The sequence below is a fragment of the Bison bison genome, unplaced genomic scaffold (genome assembly GCF_000754665.1).
Source record: "Bison bison bison isolate TAMUID 2011002044 unplaced genomic scaffold, Bison_UMD1.0 scf7180017864159, whole genome shotgun sequence".
In the NCBI taxonomy this organism is placed as follows: domain Eukaryota; kingdom Metazoa; phylum Chordata; class Mammalia; order Artiodactyla; family Bovidae; genus Bison; species Bison bison.
This window is the reverse complement of record NW_011494731.1, coordinates 637,754-662,057: the sequence shown is the minus strand read 5'-3', so window position 1 is coordinate 662,057 and position 24,304 is coordinate 637,754. Positions and strand designations below refer to the sequence as shown.

At 32.2% G+C, this 24,304-nt stretch overlaps 1 protein-coding gene across 2 annotated transcripts in view; it reads right to left on the bottom strand.

Moving 5' to 3' along the window:
* GRIK2 (glutamate receptor, ionotropic, kainate 2) overlaps positions 1-24,304 on the bottom strand; it is a 737,896-nt gene that overhangs the window by 115,012 nt on the left and 598,580 nt on the right. For both annotated transcript variants that reach the window (XM_010841260.1, XM_010841261.1), the window contains exons 12-13: positions 7,906-8,024; positions 4,081-4,298 (exon numbers count right to left, since the gene is read on the bottom strand). In XM_010841260.1, the coding sequence (XP_010839562.1) occupies positions 4,081-4,298; positions 7,906-8,024 (337 nt within the window). The remainder of the gene's footprint in view (positions 1-4,080; positions 4,299-7,905; positions 8,025-24,304) is intronic.

Below are 24,304 nucleotides of genomic sequence, written 5' to 3'. Positions count from 1 at the left end.
TAATCCATTTGCTTGCATTCCTAACTCTGTAACCTTCATACACTCTTGAATAAATTGATTTTTTAACCTAAGGTTAAAATGAAAATACTATGGAGGGCTACATATTTTGAAGAAACCTTTCCAACTCTCTACAGAATAGAAAATTTTTCAAAGTAAACGCATATTCTAAACATAGCTAAAATCCTTCATCACAGGTGTTGCATCAATGAATGCAATATTCATTGTTCCAAAAGATAACTGTACAGAATTTGGTTAAAAAAAAGTGAGTTGTGCCGTAAAGGAAACCTAACTATGTAACACTGATAGTAGATGGTGGAGTTAGGAATTAAGCTCAGGTTTCTCTGATTCCAGTTTCCTTCCCTCTTAACTATTCTAAATTGTAGAATATAGGTTCAGAAGTATTAAGTGATTTACATTAGATATTTGATACTACTTAAATGTTCTTTCAACATACGGCAGAATTTATTAAATAACTATAAAAGAGGACATGTATTTCCTGTGATATCTTTAGGAAAGACAGACTATATTAGTGTATGTAACAAAACCAGAGATTTCAGGGAGACCAAACCCAGAGAGAAAATTTCAGAAATTGAAAAACCCGAGTCACGAGTTGCACAGAAATGTGATTTCAGCATCATTTGTAAAACACATGATTCACTTTGAAAATCTAGGGATTCTCAAAAGAGATCATAATACCTACCGGCTATAGCCGAGTTATTTTTGAGCTGATAATCTACATGTACTCATTCTCCTAATCTTTATACTTCAAGGAGAAAAGCATTTGCTAGTTGCTTGGTAACATTCTGTACTGTGTTGGGGTGAGGTTTCAGTTTGGCTGCACCAAGTTCCTAGATTCTGAGAAGAATGGTTTGACTCCTACTTTATTGTTTTTCAATAAGATCCCTGGGCCCTCAGCTATTTTATTATCTAAATATGACTGTGAACATATTGACGATGTCATATAGCTTTCTATTGTTTTACATGAGACTACAATGAAGAACCACCGTCTGCTCAGTTTTGAATTATTTTCCCAGTCATTGCTTTACATTTATCCCTGGAGAGAATATGTGTGGCGTGTAATGGATATAGGGGAAATGAATGAAATCTTCTTGACAACAGTATACATGTAAGGTCAATGAACAAAGTCAGGCATGTTCTTTGGAAAAAGAATTATTCAGTGCTGTAGAATGACTGTGTAACTCTGTTTCTGCAATACTGAACACTCACCCCTCCTTTAAGCCCAGATATTTTAAGCCAGCTCTTGCTTGTAGTAATACATTTTTACCATTCTTTAAAATAATTTTTGGAACTGAGCTGTTCCAGAACAATTAGCTAACAGCAGGGTCTTATCAATTAGTAAAAACAGGATGGAAATTCCTTTAGAAAGTCAATGCCTTAAGGGTGCTTCCTAGAGTGTTTGTATGCATTGCTGTTAATTAAGAAATAAAATAATGGTATCAGATGTAAATTGACTATACACAATAGTCTCTGATTCATTGTAGAATTCAAAATGAGTGTGCAATTGCTTAAATTCCAGATTGTAGGGATTTTTTTTTTTTAATTCATACTAATAGCTGGTATAGAAAGTGAAAGTGTTCATCTCTCAGTCATGTCCAACTCTTTGGGACATCCTGGACTGTATCCTGCCAGGTTCTTCTGTCCATGGAGTTCTCCTGGCAAGAATATTGAGTGGGTTGCCATTCCCTTTTCCAGGGGACCTTTCCAACCCAGGGATCGAACCTGGGTCTCTGGCATTGCAGACACCAGGAAAGGAGCTTTCATATGAAAAAAAATTCATACCAATAGCTAGTATAAGCATATAGTTTAACAAGCCAAAATATGTAGCTGAAATTAGTATCATTTAGGGATACACTAAAATAACTAAAGAAAAATCAACATTTACTAAATACTGTATCCTTTTAAATTTTAATGCCTTTTCAAGTTTCAACAGTAAGATGTCAGCATGTGATAAAACTATCAACATAATTGTCACCTTAGTGATTATCACTGTATGGTTTTTATTGTGACTACTGCACATTCCCAAAGGCTTCAATTTTACAGAAAGAAAGTCTGTGCTGCTAGAAACAGAAAGTTGTTTCACATCAATTTTCTCTGGGTGCTAGAGGCACTCCCATGTATGAGAAAAGAAAACTAGAGATGAAAGACTAAGAAGAAAACTGAAAAGCAAAGAAAAGTGAAGTTAGGTAAAATGACACTGCAAGAGAGCAACTAAACTAAAACAACAACAGCAGCAACAAAAAGCATAGCAGAAGACTAGAAAGATTGTAAAGAAAAGAAATGGAGAAATAAGCTCAAAGATGGGGAAAAGGTGAAAATTTTCAGTGATTTTTCCAGAGGTGTATCTTGCTATAATACACAAGAGCTTTGAAACGTGATATATGAGCAATCTAGAAAATAAAAACAAAATTTGAAGTATTTGTGAGGCTAAAATAATTACTTCTGGTATCAGACCACTTGCATTAGTACTTATATTCATTATTGTACAAACTCAACTTCAAAAGTCCCTCGAATACTGTGATAATTTAAATGCACCACATATTCACTCTCTACAAAGTTACTAACACTGATGATATACATTTGTAATTTTAAACAGCTAGTCTCTTTTTTCATTAAAAAAGGTTTTTTTAATAAGAAAAACAATATTAATATGTAATACTCAATTGGGAAAAATGATCAATTGCAATTAACATAATCAAATAGCACCATATTGATCTCAATGACTTGCTCATACTTGATTATTCAATAAATTTAATTAAATGATAATAATTTTCCAATTAAATGTAAAATATGCATTCAATCTTTAAGCTAGCCATTAAAAATATTCTCTTTGAAAGCAATTTAATTTTAAGAATTATGTGTATTTGACTAAAACATTCAATAAATCTCATTCTTTAGGCATTTGGTGATCTCCAGAACCCCCTCAAAAGCTGATTTAATTTGGTAAGAATTTTTACAAAGAAAATTATATAATTATTTGGCAAGTTAACTCATATTAAATCCTGTTATATGATCACTGATCCCATCTCCAACAAACTATAAGTTTCTTAAAAGTGAGAATTAGATATCATTTGCTCTAGAATACCCAATGTATAGCACAGTTTCTGGTACTTGGTAGGTGCTTCCTGGAGGTTTGTTGAAATAATTTATTTTATAGCTTGAGTCAGTTATTTTTTAAAGAGAAAAACAATCTACCACTTCTGCACACTTGAACTGCCAATTGCATTTGTGTGAACAATGACAGAAACTACCAAGGCTTAAAAATTTGCTAAATTTCAAACAATATAAAAATAGTAAAATAGAAAATAAATTATGACATGATACTGATTCCCTAAAGTGGAATCTCCTCATTGGCTCTACTCTGACCCAATGAGATCAGTGGAAGTAAGGAGACAATCTGAATATTAAAGAGGAGGACAAGATGCTATGCGCCTGGAATTTGGTGCCACCATAATTTCCGTTAAATGTTTAACAGACTTCCCCACTGGAAACCACTGCATGCCAATGGGGTAGCCCATTTTGAGATTCTTCGCCTTCCAGAATATTAGATGGATGATTGTCCAGCGAATAGGAACTGTTTGTGCTTATTTTCCTTGTTTTTCTGTAGGCTCTCAACAAGTAAAACCTGTTTCATCTTAACAGAAAGAAATGCCTATATGGAAAACATTCTTACATATAATCATTTTATTCTTCTGGAATATCCACACCTTGTAGAGTCTGAATCTCCCACTATTCAATTTTCAGTAGATATAGTACTTTGTCTAGTTACATTCAATGACAAAACCTTGGTGGGGAAAATAATGTTACTTCTGAACAGATTTTCCTCCAAACAAAGATGAAATACTTATAAAGCAACAACTCCTTGCCATTTGCAAGTATTAAAATTATTTGCCTTGATGACCATATATTTAGTTGAATATGTCTCCAACCCTTGAGAAATATGCTATTGATTATTCTCTACAAATAACAACGTTCCTATGCTCTTACATTCATTAACAAGAAAAGGTTTGTTTGTATTCTATCATTTTAATACATAAATTTTAGATAACCAGTAGGACTTACCTTGAAAAAAGTCATGGTTGCACCATCCTCTACTGCTCCATACTCTATCTTGGTTTGTTTAGCTAAATCATCAGCAGAGTCAATAGGGGATTCCATGCGCTCCACTGTCAGAAAGGCGGCTAAGTTAGCAGTATACGAAGAAATGATGATAAGTGTGAAAAACCACCAAATGCCTCCCACTATCCTGGTGGAGAGCGCTTTGGGCATGAGCTCAGAACCTAACAAAGATTGGGGGGAAAAGGTAAGACGAATACAGAGAATTTGATCAGCAGTCAGGTACTTTTGGTCACAGTGGAAGAATGGAATCACTGTGTAATAAAAGCTTAAATCATAGATTTACATATCACTTTAGTAAGCAAGGAACAACCCCGTGGGAGAGCAGAGGCTAATTTCAGATAGCATGTCTCTTAGGACATCTGTGTTTACATATAGTGACAGGAGACTGGAGCTCTACCTGAGACAGTACAAAATAAGAATCACATATTAATGACTGGATAGCCTTTATAAAAATAGCATTAGAATGGAGAATATCTCTCCTGTTTATAAACTACTGTTATAGATTATCACATTCTTGTTAGTTAAGTAGGTTTTAGAAGAAATGATTTAATGTACATTTTGATCCATTTCTTAACAAGCTTTATTTATGAGAAGTTTCATTATTCATGTATATGAAGCTCAAAAATCTTGTCTATACTGCCATTTTAAAAAGTAATGTATGAAAACAATTTCAGTTATCCACATTTTTTGAGCCAGGGGGCTTCAGTCCAGTTTTTATTTTAAAATAGGTAGTAAACTATTTTTTTATGCATAAACAAATGTCTCCTGTCACTATAGTTAGCTTCAGTGAGGGAAATCAGAATAAGAATAAATAGTTAAATTGGCATAAATTTATTTTTACACACATATACAAATTTCATAGTTATAGTACAATATGTGGCTGGAGTTGCCTGCTCATGGTATTAATAAGAGAATGAGATCTGATCATTACATATTGCTTTTGATTATTATTAATTTTAATTAATTTAGATTATACATTAAAATTCTAACACTTTTTAAGTTGAGTCTATTAGTTTTACCATGTTATTTATAGCCTTAATATGTAAATGTATAAATATCAGCATGTATAACTTTTTAATAAGAAAAGTATACAAAATTTATGTATATATATTACTATTTACCCTTCATCATTTTGAACCTATAATCAAGAAAGCACTGTCTACAAATAAATTAATTTTAATAAGGTTTGAGTAAAATGGAATGAAGCAAAGATGGACTCCATGTTTTATATATTTTTAAATATAATAATGAATCCAGTAAGATAACATATCTCTATATGCATTAAACATACAACAAATTATTCATGCTAACATTGAAAAGAAGTGGTATCATGACTTGGTTCTAGCAAAACAGCCCATCTTATACTGCAGTTCATCTTACCCTTCCAATTTCAAACAAACAAACAACATTTTAGAAAGCAGACAGACTTGGACATGACAGCCAACTCCAGCTCCAGACTCTTGCCTACCACTCTGTAAGAAAAGCAAAACAAAATAAAACAGAAAAGTACCTTTCTGATGTAGTTGCTCCTAGGCCCTGTCAGACACACACTTGGACACTGAAACACTAAAATATTCCCACCATGATCAGCAGCTTTGGCTGCCCAGTCTACCATTTCTTTTCTTTTTTTTTTTTTGAACAACACCACCAATAAAGTCAAACAAGACTGGGAAAGAAAAGAACAGTGGAGACATTCGACAAAAATGGCCCAATTACCACAAGTTCATATCTTACCCAAGGACTTAAAGTGAATACCTCTTAGGCTAGTGAATCAGAGCCTGGTTAGGGGCTGACTGTCATGTACTCAAGGTAACGTCATGTCCAGCACTATATCCCACTAATTCCTGGGGAGCTGGGCATCAGCCAGAATAGTATGGGTTCCTCTTTCATGTATCCACCAGCAGTGAAGTAGTTATGTGGCAAAGCAAATGTACATTTGAATTTTTCATTGCTTGGATTGCTTGTCATCATTTTTAGAGATATTAGATATAATTTTATTTCTTATTGCTAGATTTTATAAATATCAAGTTATCTCACCAATATTGAAATTCAAAAATATCCAAATATTTTATAAATTATACATAAAAATAATATCCTATTTTTCAAAGTGGTAGGAAAAATAATTTTAAAAACTTTATTATGGTTAGATCTTTACTATGAGAATAATTCGTTCCAGGCTATCAAAGTTAGTTATTAGCAGGTTACTAGCAATGTGCCTGGGTAAATCACATAATCCAGTGCTACTTGGAAGAGATTCCTGTCTCATGTGATTTATTTTTATTCACTTTTATATTTTTTAAAATAACTCCAATATTATCTTCCAACTGTAAATAAATTAAGGGGAAAAAAAAAGCCACTGAACCCAAAATGTAGGAAAGGGCAAATACAGTTATTGATTATTCATTTTATTTGGAAAGAGATGCCACACACTTAATTAGTTTATGTAAGAGTTCTCTGAACTTTCAAGTTTCAGATTTAAATACGTATATATCTGGATGTTCATATTTTTAAAAGCAAAAATTATCTAATTAGTAGGACTGCTTGCAACATGAATTTAAGTTAATTTTTTCCTTTTAATATGCAATATTTACTTTTAGTTTAGGAAGTAGTTTATAAATGAAACAGTCAGAAATAATGGATTTATGCATAATATTAAACATGCAAAAGGAAAGTATCTATTTTATTAACAACAGTTTATAATTCAACAATAAATTTTCTCTTCTTCAGTGCTGTAATGCAATTGCCAAATGAATTTCTTCAATGTGGATCATAAATATACCAGTAGAATTTAAGGTAAACCCTTATATGGGTGTAGTAACCCTTATAAATAAGTATGTTTTCTTTCCTTAATCCAGTCACTGTCAGTTGTTAAAGGGCATTTTGATTTATTTACAAAATTTTAAAACTTAAAAATATTACATTTTAAATGCATAAAATAGTCTGGTTTTGAAATCTTTTATATTGAGTAGTAGATCTGACATATTAATTTACTGAACTTTATATAAATATTAAAAGATTAATAAAAGAAATCACAGCAGCAAAAATAAAAAAATCAGCTTGGGAGAACTGAGACTAAAATAATAAATTCATAATTATAAATATACCATTAAAACATATTGCATGTATTATGTCATTTTCTAAGAAATGTAGCTTTTACTTTTAACATTAATATTATAATTTTTAAATAATTATAAGAGTATTTTTGCATGCACTTCTGAGCATGCAATACTTTATATTCTTATATACTATCAGATGCAGCTAATATTTTACTTGTAAAGGTAACTCTAAATGGTTAAATATTTTATTTTTACAAATTTATATGCAGTAGATTTACTAATCATGCAATACAAAGGCATCTAATCATCAAGAATTGATAGGAAAGGGAATTTTTTACATCAAAATGAAACAGGAAACAGGAGCAATACACTGTATTCTTGTCTCAAGAAGATGCAGTCTTAGTGGTGCTTTAAACGCAGCTTCTAGCTAATGGATCAGGTTAGCTTGGTTATCTATGAGATAATGTATCTACTATAGGTTAAGAAAGTTAGATGATATACTTTATGTGCAATTGCAAAAGCTAATTATTTTCTCAGAATCTCCCTTGGATGGGATTTGAGAATGCCTAAATGCATCAGATAGATGGAGAAGCTGGATTATGGTTACATGCAGAGAGGCACCCATGCAAGCGACTTGTGCCAGCGAGAGCTGTCACCCCCAGCAAAGAGTGGGACATGGTGCCCAAGGGAAATAGCAGGCTGAATCGTATACCTTGCTGCATGAGAGCTCCAACTCCAAACCAGAAACTATTTAGCAAGGTGAAATTGTTTTCCACCACGTCTGAGTCAGGGTTGCAAGGGTGTGGGTTATACCACTCATAGGGACTAAACCTGTGGTAATTGACAGAAGAAAAGAATATATTTAAATGGCAGTAAGAAGACATTCTATCCAGCATTTTTGCTGCAAAAGAAACAGAAAGACAGGTAAGATTAAGCAGAAACCAGAAATCAGCATTTTTATAGTACAATTTCATATTCATGACAGCAAATTCTAGTTTTTAAAGATACCTATCCTTATCAGCTGATTACATATTAAGATGACTAGTAGCATTTTTTTACCATATATGACATAAGAGAAAAATGTGTATCAGTAAACAAAGATTTTTAAGATGTAGGCTTATCAAGAGAAGGATTAACAAAATTTTTTTTAAAACTAGAAATTCATTAAAGAAGAAAAACAGGTATGAAATAAACATTTTTAAAACTGGAAAAATTGTTAAAGACAGGAGAAATGATACAAAATCACTTTGAGAATTTTTATGTTATAATAGAAACTACCAAAGTGAAAGAGATTAAGTAATCAGTGAATAATTATTTTTCATATAAGAATACAGTACCATGTATTTATATCTTTATGTGTGACAAACTCAAATCCAAACAGAAAACCACATCAGAATGAACTACACTCTTATATATGCTTCTGACTTCATTATGTGTTTCAGAGAGGCTGGCTATATGCAAGATATCAAAGCAGTGTGAGAAGCAGGAATACATATGGAGACTGGGTGTCCACATATTATTTGTTTTCAAATCTACAATTAATTTGAATCACTGCTTCAAGAAAAAGAAAATTAATCTAATTTTTGAGACCAATTATAGATGGTTTTAGAAATATAAACAAAATCTCTTAAAAAATTTAAATCAAGAACTTTATAAATTGTCATGTGTACACATAATTTATCCTAGTTATAATCCAGATATAATTTTCAATTAATGGTACTATCAAAAAATAAACTAACAAAATATTTTCCCTAATATCTCAAATTTTAAAGCCACTCTTTTACAAATCAAAATTAGTGTGCGTGCCCTTTATGAAAGCATTAAAAAATCTTGCATTCAATCAAAGTTACTTGAATAATGTATCTGTCACTTCAGAAAGCCCAATTTTCTTCACAATAATCTTTCTGACATATTAAAATTCAGAAGATCAAACAAACCATTTACATCCTCCTAATGCAATTTTTAGAACACCCTTGTTTTAATAGCCTATCCTTGACAAACGAAGGAATGTTTTGTTTGGTCCTCTAAGTTAAACTGACACACTGAACAGAAAGGTTGATTGGATAGTAATTAAACATTCTGATCTGATTTTTTATGTCTGACTGAAGTAGAACTAGCTTTGGTTGTAAACATTTTATTTTTATTTAAATGCCTTTATTACTTTTACCCTAGTAAAAATAGTTATATACATTTTTAAAAGTACTTCAAAGTATTAGAATGTTGGTCATCAAACTTTATCCAAGACTGTCTTTTTTAAAAAAGAAAAATATTATTAATTTTCAATTAACTATCCATAAACAATTCGCTGTTCATCAGAAGAAATGTGATCTAGTAATCAGATCACAGGCTCTGAAGCTGAACTATGCATCTCCATGGCCTTGGACAAGTTCTATAAACTCTATTTTTAAACAATAAATATTTTAAAATGTGACTTTGCCTGTAGATACATATTCTGACTCCTATTCTGATTCCTGGAAAATTAAACTTTTCTTTTCCTACTGTTGACAGTATATCAGCTATAAACACAAGGCTGGTCTGTAAAAGCTGAATTTAGTTTTTGTACATAACAAATCCTAAAAACATAACCACAGAGATTGAGCATGTAAAACCTGGCTAATCAAGAGCTCTGATTTTTACACAGAATCCCATGAGCCCTTGAATTTTATAAGTGCTTCAAGGGATTCCATTCAATGGGCAGAGGGAGATGTAGTTTTGGGGGTTGCAGAAATGGAAGTATAAATATGGAGGATTTTGCCCTTCCTCTCCATGTGTGTGTGTATTTATACATGTGCATATAAAAATATACATATATTTTTCATTCTGAGAAGGTAGGAAAGGAAGGAAGGAAGACAGGGAAAGAGAAATGAGGGAGGAAAGTGGAAAGAGAAATGGAAAAAGTAGTGGGGAAAAATCTGGAAATACACTGGTTTCAAGAGACTAATAACTACTGCAGTGAGTGATTCTTATATAATTTAATTGAAAGAAAGGAAAAAATGTATGACAAACTAATACTTAAATTCAAATTATGTACACCTTTCACCTTCTCCACTCTGTCTGCTTTTTACTTTAGCATGAAGATCTCCAGTGGCCCCAAATGAGGTAGAATTAGCTTAACAAAAAATGCTATCTAACTTGAATTTGCAATTTATTCTTCATGGTGACACTCAGAAAGCTTTTCTTCTGTCTCCATTTGATGCAGTAACATTCTTCTAATGGTGTGATGTAAGTTATCCTTCAACACATACACACACACACACACACACACACACACACACACACACTTCACTGGCCTTCCACTGTCCTTTATCTGCTTATCTCCCTCACACTCAAGTCAACACAGCTCTGATTCTAGTTCCAGTGTGTTTTGTTTTTTTCCTAAAGTGAATTACCTCTCCCATCTAAGATTAACTGCTAGCTTAACTCTTTCCTTTGTATTTCCAACAGATCTTGAGTCAATATGGATTAATATTTCTTCCTTCTAATTCTTCTGATTCACCATTTTTTAAAATTCTATTGACTTCCACACTTTTTTCTGCCCATCAGAAAAATTTCAATCACCTCAAATCTATATTTAACCCTAATCACTTCCTAGATCTAAAGTGAATTTCCAGCGGTCAGATAATTGACTTTTCAATGCTAATATGTTCAATACAAACCCACAATCTTTCTCCCTAATCCTTCCCTTTTATTGTCTTCTCCATCTTTGTCAATAGCATCACCTGCTGGCATTCCCAAATCAAGTTACAAAGGTCCTGCTCTTAGTCCTTAGTTCACTTATCCTGAACACTTTAGAGTAAACTTCAGTTCTTTACATTCCTTTTCTCCTAACACTGACCTCCAGACAGATGTCAATTTAAATCAGTCTACCTACAGAAAGACTTTCATTTCCTCCTCTCCTCCTTCCCTGTTTATTTCCATTGGCATTAATGCCAGTTCAGGTTGTCAGATTCTGTAGCTATAGTCTCCGAGATGGTCTTTCCACCTTGCATTCCAAATTTAAAAGCTCTAAATATTGCTTCCCAGTTTATTGTCATGTAGAATAATTTTTTAAATGATACAACCCTATTAAAAACAAAACTTCAATCATGTCTACAGCCTACATACAAAATACCAGACATTTAAGCATGGAATTTAAGATCCTCTGCATTGTGCTCCATAATACCATTCCAAGATTGTGTTCTACTGCTTTTTTTTCCTACTCGCCAGCCTCCGGCCACTTTCCCCCAAATCCTATATTGATTCTTACCCATTTCTTTGATCATCTTGTCCTTTAGCCTGTAATACCCTCTCTACTCCCTCCACTATTCAAACCCTATTCCCACCCTTCAATTCCAACTCACTGCCATCATTAAGTTTGACCTTTCCTGATCTTTTCTTGGAGTATCTAAGGTAGACACTGGTTCACTGTCCTGCCTGAGTTTTACTAGGGACATTGATGCCCTCCTAATGAAACTATACTTTCTTCCCTTGAAAGTAACTAAATAAGAGCCTTTGCAATATGAACAGACGTGATGTATATAACTTCTGAGAATTCTTTTTAAGGATATTTGCCTTGGACTTTCTTTGCCTTCTTCCTCTTTTAGGAAATGGTGATGACTACAGATTATTAGAAGCCCTGGCTTGAGGAAGACAGAGATGCCCCATGACCCTTATACTACACTCCTCTAGGCTTCACAGTAGGAGAAATAAATGCTTTCTGAATCAAGGCACTGTATTTTTGGCTATCTTTGTTAAAGAAGGTTCACCACTACTTGAATGACTCAAGTACTCTGCTCATTTTTCCATATCTATAGTTCTAAAAGCTTCAAGTTACATTTATGATAGCCTGGTTTCTTCATTATAATTTAATATACATATCTCCCCTCTTTTATTAATTGTGAATGAGTACATACAAATGCAGTGTCTGATTAATCTTGTGTCTCCTACAATTTCTAGCACAAGGTGTTAAACCTAGTGGTCATCTAAAGCATATTTGAATTATTCTGAAGATCTTTTTACCTCTCTTTCCTTTTCAGTCTCAGGCTATACATCTAAAATTATAATCCTCCTATTTCTCTATACCTAATATCTCCTTCACCCTATGCTTCCATCTCTGTAAAAGTCTTTTTGAATGCATCATCTTTTTCCTTAAGACTATCACTTAATCATTCTGCAGCTTCTAATGAAATTCTCACTGAATGCCAGCCCTTTGATATCCTCTCTTTTAACTCTGTGATGTGTTCTTCTGATTATTTGCTCTCTGCTCCACTAACAGGAGATCCCTTTTGGCTAAATCATGGCTCTCAGATCTTTCCTCCCTCTTTAATGACTTAACACACTCACTGCTTGAACTCCTGTGCTGATAATTACAAAATCTTCTTAATTTATAGCCATAAATTTTCTCTCAAAGCATTTCCATCCATTTTTGTATATTCCAACTTCGGCAGCTCACCATTACCTTACACTTAAAATGCCTAAAACAAAACCCAAAAAATTCAACCATACTTTCCTTCACATTTTTTTTTAGCTCTATAATGATGCAGCACTTCTCTGAGTTGAGATTAAAAGCTTATTTCCATTTTATTTTAATCTATCTCCTTTCTTAAATACAAACAAATGTGATACACTTAAGCCGTATCAACTTTTGTTTTATAATGCCTCTTTGTTTTATTCCATCCGTGCACTTTCATCTCAGTTCTGAGTAGATGGTTTTAGGATTCAGTTCCTACGTGTTTCCTATTTTCTCTATTTTGTTTTGCAAACTGTCTTCACGTTAAGTTTTGTACCGTGCAACTCCAGTTGTCTAGAACAAATCAATTCTATTAAATACTGAATCAGGTTTAACCTTCTATGCCTCTGAATTTCAATGTTCTATATAATATGACTCAATGTGTTTAACCTTATTCAAACTATTATGTAGACTGGCCAATTGTCTCACTGTCTTTGTATATGCTGTTCTTGTTAATAGAAAAATCCTCTGCCCTTCAGTCGATTCACTCAGCCGTGTGTCTGTGCTACTTCTTTCTGAAATTCCATAGTGCTTACTTTTCTCCCAAAGCCTAGTTATTTCAAATCTCTATATATTACATATTGCCTTGTGCTCTACTATTGGCATTTTGTATACTAATTTTGTATCAAAACTTCATGAGGCCTTTTAGATAGGCTGTTTATCAATATAACTATCATTATTAACATTTTATTTATTTTAAAATAAAATATTTTAAAATAAACAATATATTTTTAGTGCCTAAAAATTGCCTAACAGAATGCCTACAGGATTGGTGACTATAAAACTTGAGTTTCAGCCACATGTATATTTTGTACTTGATGACATATTGCTAAATCTCTCTGAGCTGAAGATTTATTTCTAAAGAAGAGCAAAAAAAACTAAACTAAGTATGAGAGATAATATATGCAAAGCACTTTGCAGACTATACAGTGCTACAAAATGTTAACTAAAAGTGTATAATCTTTTAATGATTTCTTACTCTAGAGTCTTATATCAAAAATAATTTAGATTATATATGAAATAATCTGCTCATTGAGGAAATACTTTTACCATATTATGCAAAATGCTAATTTAACATTTATTTGAACATCTTTTTATAGCAGAGGCAAATTTTACCACAACCAATATGGAGAACACAACTAATTTTTATATTACATATTATTTTGAACCAATGAGCTATATACTTTCACATATATGAATACTATTTTTGTGCTGCTTCTTTAAGCTGCAGTGACCTTTCTGCAGTGTCTCATTTATATTTCAGGATTTAAATTCAACTAAAGTTCATCATCATTGTTATAATAATCCTCAGCTTTCATCTGCATCATAAATTCAAAACAAATCTTTTTTGAAAATTCACCAGAAGTAACTGTGATATTATGAATTTTTTGCTCTTCTTTACTCTGCTTAATTATCTACTGAGACGGCAATTCTTCACCTCATTTTAAACTTGGGGTTAAACTGGTTGTAATAGGGGAATTAAACAATGTTCTAACTGAAATTTTTTTTAATAAAATAGACATAACCATTTCCAAAATCAAGTATAAGTAAACATTCTAGCATGAAAATACAATGTTTTAGCACTATATACTATTTACATATTGACTATGCTTTTTTTTTTTTTTTCCCAGGGGCATATAATTAAACTGAGGATGTAATAACAAATGATCTTTTGATACTTTTCAGTTTAATACCCAAATAATTTGAAAATCTAAAATTTGGTATTCAAATCTTCAATATTACTTCTTTGATTAGTGGGGAAATTAGACTATTTTAAATGATGGTCCAAGGATTGATACATTTTACTGAATAAAATGTAGAATTCTCAAGAGGACATAAAATTATCCTTTTGAATAAGAAAGGTTACAGAATCCAAATTTGTTCTCCTTTTTTTTTTTAAATAATCAAGTGACAGGTGATGCTGGATTGTTTAGACAAGAAATGAGAAGCAAGTAAATGCTATATAAAAAATCAATATACATTAAAACTGTTCACAGAATAACTATAGCCCATGTTTTCAGCAATAATTCTGAATTTTCCAAGAATCACCCCCCCACACACTTCAGCTATGTTCAGCTATTCACTGCACATAAATGATATAATTTATTGAAACATTTAAATGACATACTTGGTAAAAAGAGGTGATTAGGATAGGTTTGCACTAATACAGGTTAGCATGGAGCCACCAGTGTATTTGGTACTTACTTGAGAAGCAGAACATGGAAGAGGGTGTCATAACCATCCCCAGCATTAAAGCAAATAGCCATAAATGTGAGAATATTTCTAGAAATTGGATCTAAATGGACTGAGAGGTGCTAAGGTCACTCCATTTCTAGGAGTTGAAGGCACCATTAGTTTAATTCAGGAATGCCCTGAGGAGAGCTAGCTATAAGAGAGCCCATACTTGGGCAGAAAAGCAGATTATAATCCAGTAAAGGGATAAAGCATGTGTATTTATTGAAAGTATGCCATTTTGATGACATCTCCTGTGGGAGCAGGCATAATGTGGGAACTTTTAAAGTCTCTGAAAAGCAAGGTAGCCTTGTAGTAGGAAGAGTTTAAAGCAAGGCACCAAAGAACCACTTGATTTACTTGAAATAAGTCAAGGTTAAATAAAACACTATTAGAAATGAAATATAGAATTAATAGCAATAATATCAGTTTGTGTCATACTTGCCAATTACAAAAACAAGCACAGCTATATTCTGAACTGCCACAAATGACCAGAGAGAATGACAATGTTATTGTCATTATTATTATTAAAAGCTGAGATTTAGATAGATCAGGGATCTTCCCAAGATACAAAGAAGGCTAGAGTCAGCTGTGCAATCAGGTCCCTTTTACCTCATTTTGCAGTGTCCAATCGTTATCATACCTCATCAAAAAGGAAAAGGGAATTCTTATGTTCTAATTCAGTTCCCTGTGATAGCAGTGAGAAACTGCTTGATTTTCGTTAGGGATAGAAAAAGACTTTTTATTTTATTACTTTTTAGCATACTTATATCTTGCACTCTGTAAAGTCAATTCTTGCACATTCAGAGCATTTAAAAATTAATATTTAGTTAATGGCTTGATATCACCGGAGTACAAAAAATATTCCCAAATTTTTCAACAAAAGATCACATTTTGATTAACAGAGGCATTAACTACTCTCTGATTTCTATTCAGAAATATTGAAGAAAGAATGTCAGTTTTTAAATTTGCCACCCAACTAAGCCTGATAATACACTATAAATGTTAAAATGTAATAATATGTGCATAAATATGAAATCCTTAAGGAAAGTTGAAATTCACCTAAATTTAAAGTACTTTTACAATACTATCTTTTCTCTATAATTTTACCATCACCACTTGAATTCTAGCTATTTTGAACACGAAATATAATATTGCTTGTCTTACACTGTCAGGGAAAGTTATATTTTTGAATCCATGAAAAAACACTAAAAACAGGAGCCTCAGCAATTTTTGTGAACCATCACAGTATCTTTGAGATGACATAAATCAAGTTAAGGGAATTTAATTTAGCATATTGGAAGAGGAAAAAAATGTTCTAGGGTAGATGCTTATTTTTCAAAATAATTTATTTTTAATTAACTTTGATTTTGGAAAAGAAAATGTCAAGAAGTAAACTTAAAATATTTTTGTGTGCATATTATCAATCATTATGGCATTACGATCAGATAATGCCATATGACTTTGGGTAAATACTGCATCCAACAGTGCTGTTAGGTTCTCTTTCTGACATCTGTAGAAAACACAGGGCTTCCTGACAAGAAACTTCTGTAAAAATGCACATGTCATCCTAAAATTCAACCTGCCCATTATCTTTTATGGTCCTGAAAGTCTAAGATAGAGACAGTTTCCTCAAACACTAACAGTTTTACTCCACAGCAAACAAAACAGCAGTATCTTAGTAGTAGGCTCCACCAACAATCAAAACTGATTCTGACCAATTGCTTAAAGGGCATGATCTACTTATATTCGAGGAGTATCATTTTACTTTCAGTTTTTTTTTAATTTATTCAATTGCTTTTTGCTTTCTGAATCCTTACTAGCAAATAGGCCACTTTAGGTGCATAACTAATTCTAAACACTATCTCTTGCCAGAAAAGTAGTTTTGTGATCATTCCAAATATATAGTTTATATAAACTAAATAATTTATTTTGACAAATACAGATGACTGATATTCTATAGCAGTTGATACTGTATATTTTATGTTGATAGCCATCAATAACAAACACATATCCTGAAATAGTTCTTATTATTCATTAAATTAAATTTGTTTTACTTTAAGTGACTGTGTGTGCATTGGATTATGAATCATACAAGCTCATACTGGAATATTTTAATTGTGCATACATTAAGGACTACAAGAATTGGTTTTTAAGGAAAAGACTTTCATGGTTATAGTTAATTTTAGTTACCTTCCAAATCATTAATGAGCAGGATATTAGTTAAGGCTGTATTGTGTTTTCAATGCTCAGATGTAAAAGGTTTCATAATGTAATATGATGTGGTGAGGGTTTGAAATTGGATGGAGTTACACTATGATTAAGAAAGAAATGAAAGGAACAAAACATTTGGAAATCATTATTACATAAACTAGGAGGTAATATGAGTGGGCAATTTAGAAAGATGATTTTAAAAAATAAACACAGTTCAACAAAATATCCTTAGTTCAATTAAATATATCTTAAGGAGTAAGAATTAGCTGTTATTCTTATATTCATGATCACATTTGATAAAAGTAGATAAATTCTATTTTAGTATATTAGCCAGTTAGCACTGTGTCAGAGGATGCCCAAATAGAGTGATGATCAAAAAAAAAAAAAATGAGAGCAATAACATGACTTCACACTCCAAACCAAAGTAACTTCCTTATTGCAAAAATTATAATGTCGAAGATTCTCTGTACAGTCATTATACTCCAGTCCTGTGCTCTATTCTTGGTATAATCCTATATTGACTTTAAATTAACTTGAACATCTATGTATCTGATTCTCAGTTAAATCTCATCAGCTCTCTATCCTGTATTTCTAGCTGCCTATGGGAGATTTCCACCTGGTTGTAAAGCCATACCTCAAACTCAGCACAACTAAAATCATACTGGTCATCTTTCCCACACCAAAACAACCCAATGTCTATACTCAACTGATTTTAAAAATAATCTAGGCATTTTCCCAAGCTCGAGATGAATATTCTTGAAGTCATCTGTCATCCCTTCAATGTCTTTATTCAGCATATCACCAAAGTTTACTGGATTTTTCATCAAAATAACTTTTGAATTTGTCCTTTATTTCCATTTTGCAATGCCCTATTACTAAAATTTTAGCTTAGGCTTTATTTATCCCTAATGCAATAAGTCTTCCTGACTTTTGATTCTCCCAACACCATCTCTCTTGTCCATCCTACATATAATTACCAGGTAAATCTTCCTGGACCTTAATATTGTTAGTTCTGTCATCAAAAACCTACAAGAAATCAATATTGCTTTCCAACCTTTTCTGTCCAATTTTCACAGCTTTAGAAAGCTGAGCCTTCTCACCATGTTTCCTATCGCTGTTGGTTAGTTGCTAAGTCATATCCAACTCTTTTTCGACCCCATGGACTGTACCCTGACAGGCTCTTTTGTCCATGGAATTTCCCAGGCAAGAATGCTAGAGTGGGTTGCCATTTCCTTCTCCAGGGAATCTTCCTAACCCAGGGATAGAACCTGCATCTGCTGCATTAGCAGGCGGATTCTTACTATTGAGCCACCAGGGAACCCCATGTTTCCTATTATATCCCAACAAAAATCTTATAATCTATTCAAATAAACCAATAAATATCTCATATAAAACATTCATATTAACATCTCCACATTTTTGCTATTGCTGTTCCTATAGCTGAAATATTCCATTACAGTCTGTTAATTAAAACATACTTTTACTTAATGGACAATAAATCTTTTCATAGGAGAAGACATACTATGTTTATTTTAATCTCCTCCATCTGAACTTTGTTCAGTATTACTTACAATGTGTGATACCATCACTTCAAATGTCAGATTCTGAAGAAAAATGACTTCCATTGGGTTAGATTCAAGATGAAATATAAGGTCAATGTAAAAAAATCAATTATCTAAATATATTTATTAAAATGTTTAAACAAAAAAGTTGCAAATAATGATCACTTTAAAGGATGTCTAGGTCAATCTTTAACTCAATATCTCATAAAATAGCACATTCGAAGTCAGTAGCAGATAGACTAAAACTATCCAGATAGCTTTTATTACATTTATAGGAAGAGAAATATTTTTTTCCTAAACTCTTTAAAACTTTAAATAAAATTTTATGTGTATTTATGGGTCTTTTCTTCAGTCAATACAGTGAGTCCCACTTTAATACTCTACATGGTATTAAACTATTCACTGAAATATTTACAAAATACTGCCACAGGGGTGCAAAATTTATGTATATTAACTCCTCAAGAATCAGAAGTCATTATTCAACATCATCCTTTGCAACTCTAGAAGTATGTTATAGATTATTTAAAGTTTTAAGAAAATCTTAAAATTTAATTGCATTCAATTTTATCATTTTAATTTTATTATTCACAAATATTTTGCCCATTAAATATGGACATCAGAAACGTTTTAAATTTAAAATATATGTCAAATACATAAGACTGTATGTGTGCAGACACTGTTGAACAAATAGATAAAGAAATAATTATTGCAAAAAATTTTCCATTACTATTAGTATTCTTATCTGTCACCATCACTACATCTTATCTTTCAACTTCAGTGTCTTTATCTGTAGAGTTAGGAGGCTGCCCCAGGTCATCATTACAGCTTCTTTCAATATTAATAGTCCAGGATTTCATTATTCTTTCAAAACTATGTCCATTAACTATCTACCTATTTGTACATATTATATGAGTAGTTGGGGCTTCCCCAGTGGCTCAGTGGTAAAAAATCTGCCTGCAATGCAGAAGGCTTGCAGAAGAGACGAGGTTTGATCCCTCAAGTAGAAAATGGCAACCCACTCCAGTATTTTTGCCTGGAAAATCCCATGGGCAGAGGAGCCTGGAGGGCTTCAGTCCTTGGGGTCACAAAAGAGTCCAACACAATGGAGTGACCAAACAACAATAATGTAAGTAATTATTCAAATAGGACAAATAGGTAGGCTTTAAATATATAAGCAAATTTGTGTAAAAACTTTACAAAGTAATGCAATTTAGGCACATTTCTTTCAACATGCATATTTAAATTATGATCTAATAACATAATTGCATAAATTTGATCTAGATAAGAACTTCGAAAACTGTCATTCTCCGAGTATAATTTAGTGCAGATTTGTCATTTACTACTTATGGTTGTATTTTAGAGGAATAGAAAACTGGTTTAGCTTGCACAAATTTTTACTGTGATCAAAATATAGTTATTTTCCTTTGTTTACTTAGTGGATATATGGATAAATACATAAATATCTGAAAATATCAATATATAAGGAGATATATACATATATAGGAAATAAACAGAACTACAATAATGAAATATATTTAATCAAATAAATACAAATAAAACACCTACTGATGAAATATCACTATAATAATTAATTAGATCTGAACACTCGACCCATAGGCACAGAGACAAATGGTTTTGTGGTTGTGGCAGGCACCCCACATTGGCAAGAAAGGGGCAACTCCAGTTAAAGCACTTTGTTACAGTTCCAGCCTCCTCATGAGGGTATTAATTACTACTTCTACCTTCCTGTCTATTTTTTTTGTATGATCAACTCCCCTAAACTGGCTCTGATTTTTCTGGATACAGTTTGACCTCTCCTTTCCAGCTCATTTCTTCCTTGTTTACTATAACCCTGATGGAAGACAAAATAGCCCTCACATTTAAATGGCAGTGACAAGAGGGCAATAATGCAAAGACATTTTTGTGATTGGCTGCTTCTCTAGCTCTAAGGGACCACTATACTTACAGGTGAAGTGAATCCCCTAAAGGGCAAAACAAAAATGCCATCTAACAATGCATAAAGATACCTGAAAAATTATTAACCTGGTAACGTGTGTGTGCTGTATATGGGTGTGTGTGTGTGTTGTGAGTCTGCAGTATTTTACTGTTATTCTCTTTAGTTATGGTTATCCAATCATTTCGCTAGAATGTTTACAGCATTCTTTCACCTCTCAACCATCTCATTTGTTTAATTATGACTCTTTGTGACCCTTTGGACTGTAGCCCACAAAGTTCATATGCTCATGGGATCTTTCAGGCAAAAATACTGGAACGGACTGCATTTCCTTCTCCAGTGTATCTTCCCCACCAAGGGATCAAGCCAGTGTCTCCTGTGTCTTCTGTATTGCAGGCAGATTCTTTACCTGCTAAGCCGTTGGGGAAGCCCTCAAGATAAATGGCAAAATCTATTAATTAAAAGGCAAGCCTAGGTGGTTACTGTAATTTTTACAAAATTAAGAAAATGAAAACATCTGAAAGCCATGTTTTTTCAATATATAATATGCTCATATATACATATACAACATGATTTAGAGCTATGTGCCTTATGTATAAAACCGTGTTACATATTTATCACCAAAAAAAAAAAAATCTCACAAAATTACAAACCGCTTAATTCAATAAGAGCTGATGACATGCCATCTTTATCTATTTGTCTTCTATCTGTTATCAATTTAAGTCTGGAAGAATAAATTTAGTTTGTTATGTTTTCACTTAAGGCCAAAACAAAGCAAACATTAGATTAGTTTGGGTTTTGCACCTGGTTAACTTACTTTATGCTCTAATGCATGAATCACTAATATGTTTAGAGCTTTTATATTCACAGTAAAATGCTGCCAGTGACTCAATCAAAATACCTTTTCATAAATATGAATAAAACATTCCTTATTTTAAAACAAAGAGAGTTAAGAATTTAGGACTAGGAATATACAGCAACATTGATTCATAGCCACTGTGAGATTATCTGAATATTATAAAAAATATGGATACATTTAATGGATTTGTATGTAAACAATGGTTGAGAAAACTTAAAACATTAATGATATAACTTATTATGTAATTTGAATATCAAGACTTAAAATAGCATTTGGCACGTTTATTTAATGCCAGAAAAAGAATCATTGCCTTAGATTATTTTATAACATTGGAACAAGCTCCAGAGTATGATGATATTCTATTGTTTGGATAAAGGCATTTTATAAATTTAATACATATAAGAAGGTGGATCATCTTTCTAATTACCTTTACACACATAACATAATGTGAACCTTATCATTAATAGACACCTTCATACCTATGTTTAAAAATTTACCCTGTAGCCCTCCTTATGATTCAACTGCCTATTCAAGTTTGCTTCTTGTTTTGGGCATTATAGTAAGCTACACTGATTTGGAAGATCACCTATGAGTTTCTACTATTTTTAAAATCAATTCATAGCATGAGTGTGCAATTATTTTAATAATTTCTTAGAATCTGCCATTGGATATAAACAGGAGGGATAAATTCAGATTATGGATACATTTTTTGTTTGCTCAAAACAATTCCTTAAACCTTTTCTTAAACTTGAAACTAATATTGTCCAGCCTTGTTCCCTAAAATCATTTCTTTCAACTGTACAATCAGAAAATAACTATCCATGTCTAATATTACTTATATACTTATTTTAGCTCTACTATATTTTATTATCTCTACATCTATATCAATGCAATATGTGGTTGTTAGAAATGTTATACAAAATATATACTATATAATGAGATGTATTTTGTATAAAGCCAACCTTTACTTTATTACCACCTATCCTGTATGTGATTTTTGTCTTATTTTGTGGGCAGAGGAAGCAGCTTTAACTTCTAAAACTGTATGCTAGAATAAAATCCTGGAGTCAGAAAGGCAAAACAGAGTATTAGTTAACTTTAACTAAGAAAGCATGCATTTAAAAACATCTTATATTTGTAGGACACAAAAGTAGATTAGTAGAAAGTAGCAATAAACAGTAATAGTAGATTAGTAACTGTTCACTAAAATATAAATCAGGTTATGAATTCTCTATCACTAAATTATGAAATTATTTTCCTTTATATTAGTTCCTTCTATGTTATATGTAAAATTTTAGAACACATTTTATAATTTTAAGGAAAATTATAATATTTTCTAAAATATACTATTATTTTTTCCAGAGAAAATTCCCTAAGCATTTGGATTTTGAAAATGGCATAAGAATTATATTGGCCAAGAGTTCTGAAAGTACCGTTAATTCACAATATTTTAACTTGTATATAATAATTTTGAGTGCAAACAGGGACTTTAAACTATTTAACAAATACAAAATACTTATGTATTAGATTAAAATAACGTCTTTCTTTTGTTCTTTGATATAGAAAAATATACTGCTTTTTTTATTCTTTGCAAAATACTAAAGTTTAAATAATTCTGCTTAATTCTCAAATTCTGTAACTGCATATAATAGGTGAGTTTTATACAATTCACATCTTAAAAATAATCATATCTGAGCTTACACACTTTATAACATTTATATTAGTTATGTGTTCTCAAAATTTTAAACATTTCTAATTAATCAGAATTTTTTTCTCTCACTGCTTCTTATATTGCATTTATATAAATAAGATTTTGTTTTGTCATGCAATTAGGAATTGTTTTTAACTTGCGGCAAATGAGAATGAATATATACTTGCATGCATATGCATGCCTGCATGTGGGCTAATTCGCTTCAATTGTGTCCGATTCTTTGTGACCTCATGAACTGCAGCCCAACCAGGCTCCTCTGTCCATGGAACTCTTCAAGCAAGAATACTGAAGTGGGTTGTATTCCCTTCTCCAGGGTATATACGTGTTTATATACACTCTTCTACACACATATATAGCCATTTATTTTTAGAGAAAACTGTATCTTTCCAAACGATGAATTTTTCTTCTACATTTTTATTCATTTAAATATATTTACTTATTCTAAGCCAATAAATTAGGAAATATGCTCATGAAAGGTGGCCAAGAAGTCCATCTGTCTGTTCATTTATCTGAGCTATCAGTTCTTTAATTTCTCAAAATATTTTTTATCTTAAGCTCAACTATCTGATTCATCCAATAAACTGTTCCAACTTCTAACAATAAATAACTTTTAAACTCAATCCCAAGTGAACTTTTTAAAATAAGAAAGTAGCTTCCTCCTTCAGCATCTGAAAGTTTTCCACTCAATTTGAAATCACTTTAGTATATATTTAAAGCACTTAAATTATCAATTCATACCCCTCTTTGTAGAAATTTCAAGTACATTAGCTCAACTGAGTTCTATAAACTACATAAAGCTAGTTCAGTTCAGTTCAGTTGCTCAGTTGCATCCAACTCTTTGCAACCCCATGGACTTCAGCATGCCAGGCTTCCCTGTCATCACCAACTCCTGGAGCTTACTCTAACTCATGTCCAGTGAATTGGTGATGCCATCCAACCATCTTATCCTCTGCCGTTCCCTTTTCCTGCCACCTTCAATCTTTCCCAGCATCATGGTCTTTCCCAAGGAGTCAGTTCTTCGAATCAGGTAGCCAAAGTATTGGAGTTACAGCTTCAGCATCAGTCCTTCCAATGAATATTCAGGACTGATT